General features: G+C 39.7%; 1 protein-coding gene across 1 annotated transcript; it reads left to right on the top strand.

Annotated features, from left to right (window-relative positions):
• The first annotated feature begins 3878 nt into the window (after positions 1-3878).
• On the top strand, positions 3879-7301 carry LOC121814438 (nectin-2-like). Its single transcript, XM_042220382.1, has 4 exons — positions 3879-4137; positions 5322-5669; positions 5787-6089; positions 7255-7301. The coding sequence occupies exons 1-4, from the start codon at positions 3987-3989 to the stop codon at positions 7299-7301; spliced, it is 849 nt and encodes a 282-aa protein (XP_042076316.1). The 5' UTR covers positions 3879-3986.
• The last annotated feature ends 3109 nt before the right edge of the window (positions 7302-10410 follow it).

The raw sequence follows: 10410 nt of genomic DNA, 5'->3' as shown, positions 1-10410 counted from the left end.
ATGCAGCGTGTTGTGCGCTCTGCTGAGAAGGTGATTGGCTGCAGACTCCCATCTCTGCAGGACCTGTACACCTCCAGGACACTGGGGCGTGCAGCTCGGATCACAGCTGACCCTTCTCACCCTGGACACAGTCTGTTTGACCTGCTCCCCTCAGGCAGGAGGCTCCGGTCCATTCGCACCAGAACCTCTCGCCATAAGAACAGTTTCTTCCCCTCTGCTGTTGGACACATGAACAATAACCGTATGACTGTTCCCACCACTAACACATGACCCTACGCTGTGTTCACTGCATCATTCCATGTTTGGCACTGATCACCACCTGCACTCATGTATATATCTATCTACTACTTTCCTATGGCACCTGCAGCAGTGGGCAAGAGGGTAGGTCCATGCTGTTTCTTCAGTATACTTTAGAGGGGGCCCCTTCAAACCTGATAACCCTCAGGTTTGAACCATTGTTTGTTTACTTGCACTGCTGTAACTGGAGCCTCGTCGTCTCGTCTCTCTATATACTGGACTGTATGTAGCGGAGATGACAATAAAGTTTACTTTGACTTCAGCAGCAGCAGGCACCGAGGGCTCTCGCGCTCACTTTTCGCGTATAGAATTTCGAAAAAACATCGGTGCAAATTATAAGTCTGTATCATAATGTCTGGTGTTTTCGTGTTGGTTTGTTTTATTTTGCGAGTTGGTTAGATTCCGCTCCAGCCGGTCAGAGAATCCCCCGCCGGGCCGCCCTCTCCTCCCTGTGCCGCAAGAAGCAGGCGCACCTCGCAAACGGAGGGCGCCCTTACTCCCAGCAAATGGGCCATTTCCAATATGCGCGGGCAGCAGGAGTACGAGCAATTTTTTTATTTTTATTTTTTGCCGATGCCCGTGATGCCGCCCCCCACCACGATGCCGCCCCGGGCAACCGCCCGTGTTGCCCGTATCAAAAACCGCTACTGGACTTAGCTGTGCAGTTGGTCCAAATCTTTTTGAAATTGTTTGATTTTTTTGCTGCTGTTGTGTCATTCAGATGTTTCTCTGTTTTATTTTCTTGTGTTCTATCAAAGGAGAACAAAAGTAAGAGACACAGAGACTCGAACATCTCAAATTGGACTCTCCCTCTTTAGGAATTCACCTCATGCCCAAACGAGAGGTTAGACTTTGTTGGAGAGCAGTTACTTTAAATTAGTGGTTAAGTTACCCTATGGCCAAATTAAAGAGCGCATGAGTGGTGCAGCACCCAGTACATTACAACCAGTTCAACCACTTGATGTTAAAAACGTATCTTAGCTTGTAGCTTTCCAAATAACAAATTTGTCTCACTTGCTTTTCCTACCTCAGATCTTGTCAGTAATGATGGGAAGTCTTTTCTCTTTTCAGAGAGCCGGCTCTTGTGGCACGACTCCCAAAGAAGTGCCAGCTGTTTTGGCTCCCAAATGGCCTTCGCTCATGACATATCACTACTTGTCAGTACATGAAAGTTTTTGAATGTTTTAGAGACAGGTGATGCATGATGTATAAGTACAGATGACTCAAGTACTGAGTCATCTGTTTGAGTAATATATTATCTGTATTTGAGCTTTTGCTGGTGTTGTGTCATTCAGATGTGATTCTGTTTTCTATTCTTTGGACTTCTATCAAAGAAAACAAATAAAAACCTGAAACTCTACACACAAAAAATGACTCTCCCTATGGAGGTATTCCAGCAATGCCCAGATAAAAGGTTAGACATCCACTACTTGTCAAAAAATGACTCTCCCTATGGAGGTATTCCAGCAATGCCCAGATAAAAGGTTAGACATCCACTACTTGTCCTAGCCTGTCAATGGTTCTTTTCATAGTCATAGTTAATCCCATTTATTTTTGTACCTTTGAGCAAGGTTTGAATGCAAACTATAAATTGAATAGAATTGATTCACCTTTGAATAGCACTTCAATTAGCCATGTATTATGAAAAGGAAGTTCACCTGAGTTACAGGTCTTCCGGCTGTAAAACTAGATGGTCTGCTCACAGACCTGCAGCTTGATTGTCATTTTCCTGAGAACACCAGAATTGGTAGGTCTGTAACTGACACCTGAGCCATGCAGTGGGGCCTGGGTTAGGCAACAGGCAATTCCTGGGTGACAAAAGCACTGATTTTGTTAATGCTCCATAACCTTCACTCTTTACTGTTTTGAATTGTTGTTTGTAGATATTGTGTATTGTTTATTTCTTCTTTTCTGGCTGATATGTTGTGTGTTTTGCATTGCTGCGTTTGAGAGACACCATCGACCAGAACCAAATTCCTTGTATGTGTTTCCACATATACTTGGCCAATAAATTTGATTCTGATTCTGTGCATTTGACACCACCAAACGGTCCACATAGTCTGGTAGAAGTTTAAAGGACACTACCCACCATCTCATCAGAAGCATGTCTTATCTCATCCTACCAGTAGAGAGCGAGAGTTAAAACTAGAAAAATAAAACCAGCCAGTCTTGTTGGGGGTCGTCGTGTTGCCTCTCCGGTGGAATTGTTGCCACTTTTATTTTAACCAAAGCAGGTGAAGTAGATTAACAGTGGTTCATGCTTCCTAACTGGACAGATTGATATGTCTGAAGTTTGGTTGACTTTGTGTTATACACTATTCTTCAGTCCCTTTCTTTTATTTATTTATTTGGTCTGAAACTGTGTATTTTCATCTGAATGAATGATGATGAGTGATGGGAAATGTTTAGTAATATGAATGAACTGAAACATTTCACATGATCTATTACATGCTATAACATTTAGGGATTTTTTAAAAATTTTATTTAATTGTTAAACATCGTGTAGAGGGGAAAGCAGTGCTGGAAACATAGAGAAAGCAAATCTATGACTATGTTGTACTGTAATTTGCATACATAGTACCCCCCCCCCCCCCCCCCCCCCCTAACTTTTTAAAACAAAACTAAATAAAATGATAGAAAGTCTGTACAATAATATGTAGCGAGTAAAAATGTGCAACCAAAGAGGAATAATTCACAAGCCAAAATCCTGTGATGGGAAAAAAAATACAGCTGGCCCTTTTTTTCATAAAAACAAAGTTGCCAGATCTGTGATCCAAAGTAATTAAAACTAAAAGGTTCAGGGATCCCAAACAAAGGGATACTGTTAAAGCAACGTGGAGGGTGGAGGTGGAGGAGCGGGCCACAGTTCAAATGACTAACAGTTTTAAATAAGTCGAAACTTAGATAACATCCACAATGACAATGAAAAGTATGACACACCACCCAAGTGTGTAACGGGTTGAAATTATTGATATAGCCTACAGTGTTTGGTGATTTCTGACTTGAGTCTAGAAGTGATTCTAAATTTTAGCCAGTAACTGACTGAAAATGATTTTCACCCAAATATTAAACACAATTTTTAAAATTGCTCAGTTACTTTAAGACTCTGAAAGTGAGGCGCTTTCTAAAAATGTATTTGGATGCTTCTCGTGGCTTTTTCAAGTGAACTTAAACACTTTTCATCTGGACAGGTGTAATCGAAAAGAAGAAGAACAATCAGTTTATGTTTCTTGTATTCTTGTTTAAATTAAACACTTGTTAACAATGTTAATTTAAGACATACTTAGTGGTGTGTATGAGCATTTTGTAACAGACATAGCCTGTTTTTTGTTCGTCACCAGCTTTATCTTCCTCGCTGACTCTTAATTGAATATTTATGTTGATGCCACTAACAGGCATCATAAAACTTGTGTTTAACAAAACTGTACCGTACTGTACAATCAAAGAGGAATGATCATCAAGGAAAAACTTCTGGGATGCAAAAAAAAACAAACATTTGAAAGCAAATTTCTTAATTCTGTGATCCAAACGAAATACAGGGCAAAGGACCATGTTGCTGACTCCACCTACGGAGTTGGTGAAAGGACGTTGTTTTTTCTCACACGCCCTCACAGTATTCAACGGATTTGAAACGTCGTCACTTTAGAAACGTGTTTCTAACTTGTTAACTGAACTCAACCCTGTACTGCATGGGTAGCTGCTCGCAGGAAAAAGAAAAGCAAATGGGTGGACTTGTGTTTTCGGGCGCAGTTATTTCAGGAAAAATTGAAATGTGTTGTTTCTTTTTGGCACCTTGCCTGGTGCTGCAGGCTGTGCTCCTGCTGAGCAGCGGTGCTGACGGTATGTAGAAAGATTTTGTCTTTATTCATGCATGCTTGCACTACAACACAGCTCATATAACTACAGTCATGGATCAAAGGGCAAACGCTAAGAAAGATGGGGTATTTGTAGAAACAGATTCATGTGTCAATCTCAGTCGGCGTTTGCGAAACAGAGCTGTGCGCGTGTATTCAGATTTACGTAACGTAAAAAGAACAGACGTGTGCACCTTAGAACACACACGCATCAACACTACATATGAGGGATCGGGACTCGGGGGCGATCTCCTTGTCTCCACTCCAGGGAAAAGTCACCTCCTTGGTCTAGGTGCAGTTTCCCCCTCTAGGGGAAAGGGTACCTGGACCTGGGGTTTAGAGTATGTTTGAGGAGTGTGATTGTGTGTACAGTGTCTATTTATGTCCATCTCGACGTTGGGTGAGTGCTGAGTATGTGTGCATGGCGATGGGAATGGATGTTTGTATCTGTGTGTGCCTGTTTGTCTGTGTCTATTTGTCAGGTTGGGTATTAGATGCCACCTCTCACATCTCAGGCCCTCCAAGCTATGGAGGCCTGTCTCCCCTCACCACTCTCCCTGCCAGTGGCTGACGCCCTCAAACATCGGTGCGTTGGTGGCTCTTGGTGTCTGTTAGCAGAGACGGGTCTTCCAGCAGAATCTGTATGAATATTGAAGATACTTATTATCTAGATGGAGGAATAATCACACGTGGGGCATCGGCTTTCACCGGAACATTTTACACCAAAAGGTGACTTTGTTTATTGAACTCTCGCGTGCACTCTGCAGCATAACAGGAAGCATCCTTTCAAAAGAAACTCACAACAGATGACAATGAGGGCATACCTATTAACTAGCTCAACAGTGTCCGGGCTAGGCGCTCAGGTATGCACCGGTTTCCTTAACGCTGGAGCATAAAATATAATACAGCTGACCAATTTTTTTTTCCACTACATGATTTTTGATTGTCTCTCCATACAGTGTGAGGTTGAGTCCAGTTTGTCATAAATACCATCAAGTGTTCTTGCAACACATAATGTGTTGCGCCTTGCATAAAAAACAAACAAAAACTAAGCAGAAGGACAGATACAAGTTAATTTATACTTTAGAGTTTAATCCTGTAAACCTTATTGGGCACTCTATTTCAACTTTTTCAGTTCCCATCATTAATACTTCTTCATTTACTTTACAGCTCTGCAGGTGATTGATGGAAGCGTGACAGTCGTTCAAGGCGATACAGCTATCTTACCTTGCAAACTCAGACTCACTGACTCCACGGAAGACTTGACACAGATTACCTGGCAGAGGAGGACCAGAGAAAAACCCAGTAATGACAATTTTATCACTGTTGGACCAAGTCAAGAAACACGGTTTGTCAATGGACGTGATGATCGATTTAAATATATCGGGAATTTTAACAACAAAAATGGAACTCTCCAGTTATCCAATGTTGCCCTGAAGGATGAAGGCAGCTACACGTGCATCTTCACCCTGTTTCCCAGTGGAAATCAGAAGATTGAAATACCTCTAAAAGTGACTGGTATGGAAGAAAAAAACAACTTTTATTTAGAATAATTCTCTTTGCGCTTGTGTTTGAAACCGTTACTTTCACCATGTTGCTCGCATGTTAAGTAATTGTGTGCTGTAACTCTCCTAGTGCCTCCTTTCACAAGCATCAAGGAGAATCTTCTGACTTTGGGCACAGAAGAGGTTTTATTTGCTACCTGCACGGCTGCTGGATCGAAGCCTCCTGCAGAGGTGAGGTGGCTCACTGGTGCTTTGGGAGACAAAGTGAGGACGACAACAAACTCCATCCAGTATGACAACGGTATGACTACCACAGTCAGCTCATTGTTTGGCGTTCCTACGAGAGAGATTAATGGTCAACAGGTCCAGTGTGTCATCAGCGGTGACTTCCTGACTAAAGAAATAAGTCTGCCCTTCAACATACAAGTCTCCTGTGAGTATCAGCTGCTCATGTACTTTATTATTTGTCTTCTTTTGTGTCACTGTTGATTTAAAAAATTGTAATGATTTGATCAGATTTTTGTTTAAAACTGTCGTGTATGATACAAGAAAAGTCAGGATTATTACCTGAATGTCATGTTGTTCTATTTTAAAAAGGCACGTCGCAGACACACCACCCAGTATTACACTCAGCTGTTTAATTACTAAACTGTAGAAAGTCTGCAAAAACATCTTGGATAATTTCTCTATACTGGTTACTCATTGTTATTTAGCCATGCACATATTTAATGATAAAATACTTTAAAAACAAAAGAAAAGCAAAGTCTGATCATTCAGTGCTCGTAATATAGATATTTATGACTCTAAATCATTTTTTGTTAGACAGTAACCCTCACTTACATACTTTCTGCAACAGTAAACATAAAATATTTAAAGTTGTTCTTCTTCTTCAGGATTTTTTTACTTGCCACATCATCTTTGATCTCATGACTTTCCTTTGAGTAAAGGGTCAATTGTCAAAATGTCAAGCAGAAATAGACATTTCAGACAAAATATAAATGAAAACAAATTGCTCTCACAAGGATAATTTGATAATGAGAAAGAGATTTGTTGGGTCAAACCATAAGACAAAACTAGCTGAGGCTATTTTGAAAGAGAAAGCTCATTCAGTAGCTTTGCTTAGTGATCTGGTACATTTGTGGTGTTATGTGTCTGAAAATTCCCTTAAAAGGCAAAACTTGGCATGCATAGTTGAAAGTGACTGTTGGCAAGCTAGTGACCACTTGGAATGTAGGACTGCATGGTTTCAACTTTTAAAACAGAGGCTATCCTTGATATTTTTTTAGAATCCTGTGAAACAGCACAGCGGTATGCATGCTTTTTGTCAGTGCTTTGATTGATATAAATCTTATCAACAACTAAGAGCATGACACATGCACATATCCACAGCCCACTTTGTTTGCATCCACAAAGTAGTGTAAATCAGTAGCGGTGTCGTGTCAGAATGCAACAAGAAAAAAATGTTTCTCTGAATGAAATTGAAAGTAAACAAAAGTTCACCAAAATGTACTTTATGTAACATTATAGGATTTAAACACGTGTGAAATGTTATTTCTTTATTTCAGGATTAAATCTGTTCTTGTTTTCTTTTTTTGCAGTCTCTCCCACAGAAGTGAACATCAGTGATTTCAGAGGACTCATTTGAGTGTGTGACAGAAGCCAACCCAAAGCAAACTTTATCTGGAGCAGGTAACTAATTTGCAGAATGGTTTAACCAAAACATTCCAGTACTCTGGGTTTTTTTTTTTTAGTTGATCTTAATTATACTGCGTTCAAGATGTGGTTCAAAAATAATTTAAACTGCACCCTCAGAGTTTGATTTATGTTCTTTGACACAAAAAATAAACCCTGTGAGAGAGTTATTGTATTTAAGGCTATATTACATCATGTAGCAGTATTCAGTGAAACATGTTCCAAAGTAAGGCTTTACTGTAATGACATTACATTATCAGTTATACAGTAATATACCATTAGCACTATACTAAATTCAGTAATATAATTAGTTACTAATATGTTGTTACTTGCATTACAATTATGCCACAAAGGTTCTTGAGTTAACTGAATGATGGTGGATAGAAAGGGAAAAACAAACATCAACCTTTACTTCATGAGCACTTTGGTACAATCAGCTGGTTTTAATTGGTATGCAGGGTGGAGGAAAATGCTGGAGCAGTCTACAACGTTTGAAGAGTGAAGACATGGATATTTATTTGTTTTATTGCACTAAAGTAGCAGAGTGCAGTGGTAAAGTGCAAACTGCACCCTGCATCCAGCATAGGCCAATGTTTCCCAACCATTTGGAGCCACGGAACATTTTTCACGTTAGAAAAATCACAGCACACCACCAAACAAAATGTCACAAAAAGCGTTCAGATAATTTTTCTCTGCGCACCAGGTATAGTTGAAGTCGTTCATTTTGTTCCCAGTATACCTTTTTTGCTTTCTTTTGCCCACTACTCATGTTAGGGCCTTCATCTGGGGACCAAGGTGAGACTGACCTTTTGACTTTTTCCTTTTCAAATATTTATCTGTTGCTATTATGCGCTGCATGTCTCACAGTATGACAATTATATAATTTCGTCTTTGTCTTCTTCTGTTTAACTGGCAGTTGCATATCCATTTAATTGGATGAAGTAGTTGTACTGCCCTCTAGTGGAAGAAAATGTAATTGTTCTGTCCGTTACTCACGCCGATCGCTTAGAGCAGTGGTTCCCAAACTTTTTTTCGCTGGGCCCGCCTTTGTTTTACAGAAAATGTTGTCCCCCCCCCACCCCCCGCGCGCGCGCACACACACGCACGCACTAACACATCCTCCAACCACACACACCCATATTTTGCTCAATTGCGGTTTATTTCACACCTCAAACATTTAGTAAACAATTAAGCAAATACAAGTAATCTGCAGGTAGTAAGAAAATAAACTACTAACTCTTTTACGCTACGTCTGCACCTACACGGGTATTTTTGAAAACGCAGCTGTTTCGTCTTCAGGTTTTACACGCTTACATATAAACACGCAGTTACTGTCCCTCTATTTAGAAAGGCAGAGGCGTCACGGTGTAATTATTTTACATGTAGTTGTTTTTTTCCTGTGTAATAATATTCAACATTGCTATCAATACATTTTTCAAAAAAATGCCTCTCTGTGCAAAATGGGTTTAAAAACATAAACAGCTGTGGGATACTGTTTGTCTGTGATTTAGACAGGGGGAACAAATCGTGGCAGGATCAGCCTGATGTTATTTGTATCCCGCTGTAACTTTACTGTATAAAGAGCTAACATCTCCAAAATGTCAGGAGTAGTTAGTCATTACAAGAAGTGTTTGTGAACTAAAAATCAAGAATGTGGGATGCTGTTTGTCCGTGATTTGGAGAGCCCAGCGCTCTCAGCAGTCCTGCTTCTCTCTACTTCATCGGATCCTAAAATGAGGAAATTCCTGGTAAATGCAGTGTTAGTGTGGGTTTAAATATTAATGTTTTCTTTTTTTATCTTAAGTAGCTCTAAAACTACATTAATTGATTTTCAGTGGTTGAGACAGCAAACTCTTCTTCTTCCAACTGGTGTTAATCATGTGACATGACTGAGAGCTTGATGGACCCAGTGGTGAAACTGAAATGTTTTATTGTCTGTCCAGCTGTATTTTTATTGGATACTTGGGTCAATGCTCTCAAATCATTAAAACAAAAAAGAAGACATTTCTCAATATTTTATTCTCTTACTTTGTAGACTGATTTACAAGCCTGTGAACACAGTTAGCAGGGCTCTGCATGTAGACACAAAGACTGTGGTACAAAAGTTAAAACACAGCAAACATACAACAGCAAGGCTGGCCCAGAACACAAGGACACTTAACACTGAAATATAAATCATTCATGCATTAAACAAAAGGCAGCAAACTCGGCGGATAAACCAGTGTTGCATCTGCAAGTAAGAAACAGCTTAGCAAAGAACCCATTTTAAATAATATCTTCTGGCACTTTGTTACAAGCACTCTGTAACAAAAACACATAATAATATTTTGAATATACAAAAAATGTCAGATAACACAAGAACTGTGATTAAAATTAGAGATATCCGGTCTTATCAAGTGATGAACTAAAATTTGAATTTTTTCATTATATATAATAGAAGCTTTCCTGGAAAGAAAAACACACAATGAAACTCAACTTTATTGAAACAGTGTGGAATCATCTTGATAGAGACAAAAAGGCAGCCAACATCCGAAGAAGAGCTTTGAATGTCCTTCAAGAAGTCTGTAGAATTCCTGTGGTTCTGCTCACAAATGTATTTGCATCATCAGTTTAATCCCAACATTATTATAGTGGACAAAATAACCCACGATCTCTGGAACATGGTTCAGTCCACTCCCCGTTTAATAATGTCCAGTCAGAGACATGAGACTGTGTCACAGTACTTAAGGACTGTATTTGCTGTCACACATTAAGCACGCACTCTGGCTTTCGAGTAAGGATTTGGTTCTGAAATTGGTACAAGTAGGAAATAATATAAACACCTATTTCAATGATTCTTTCACATTCGGTATTAAAGCCAATAACAAAATAAAGTATGATATTAATTATGGGATAGAAGCCGATTGTACAACGTGGCATAGACACAGAATTGCAGCTAAATCCCTCATTGCTGGATCAACACTACCCTCTGGTGGTCGTTTCAATAATTGCTTCTTAGTACTTAAAAATACGTTATATTTTATCAATATGTTGTACTTCAGCCCAACCTGCTTGCTACCAGT

The sequence above is a fragment of the Haplochromis burtoni genome, unplaced genomic scaffold (genome assembly GCF_018398535.1).
Source record: "Haplochromis burtoni strain Fernald_Lab_line unplaced genomic scaffold, NCSU_Asbu1 Contig_48, whole genome shotgun sequence".
NCBI classification, from domain to species: Eukaryota; Metazoa; Chordata; class Actinopteri; order Cichliformes; family Cichlidae; genus Haplochromis; species Haplochromis burtoni.
Note: the sequence above shows the minus strand (reverse complement) of the source record. Positions and strands in the feature narration are given on the sequence as shown.

What these genes read in the sequence shown, in the direction of transcription:
- LOC121814438 (XM_042220382.1), top strand. Translation starts at nt 3,987, where the DNA reads ATGGGTAGCTGCTCGCAGGAAAAAGAAAAGCAAATGGGTGGACTTGTG. An exon ending in GCTGAGCAGCGGTGCTGACG is followed by an intron (nt 4,138 to 5,321) that starts GTATGTAGAAAG and finishes TTTACTTTACAG; the next exon opens with CTCTGCAGGTGATTGATGGA. An exon ending in AATACCTCTAAAAGTGACTG is followed by an intron (nt 5,670 to 5,786) that starts GTATGGAAGAAA and finishes TAACTCTCCTAG; the next exon opens with TGCCTCCTTTCACAAGCATC.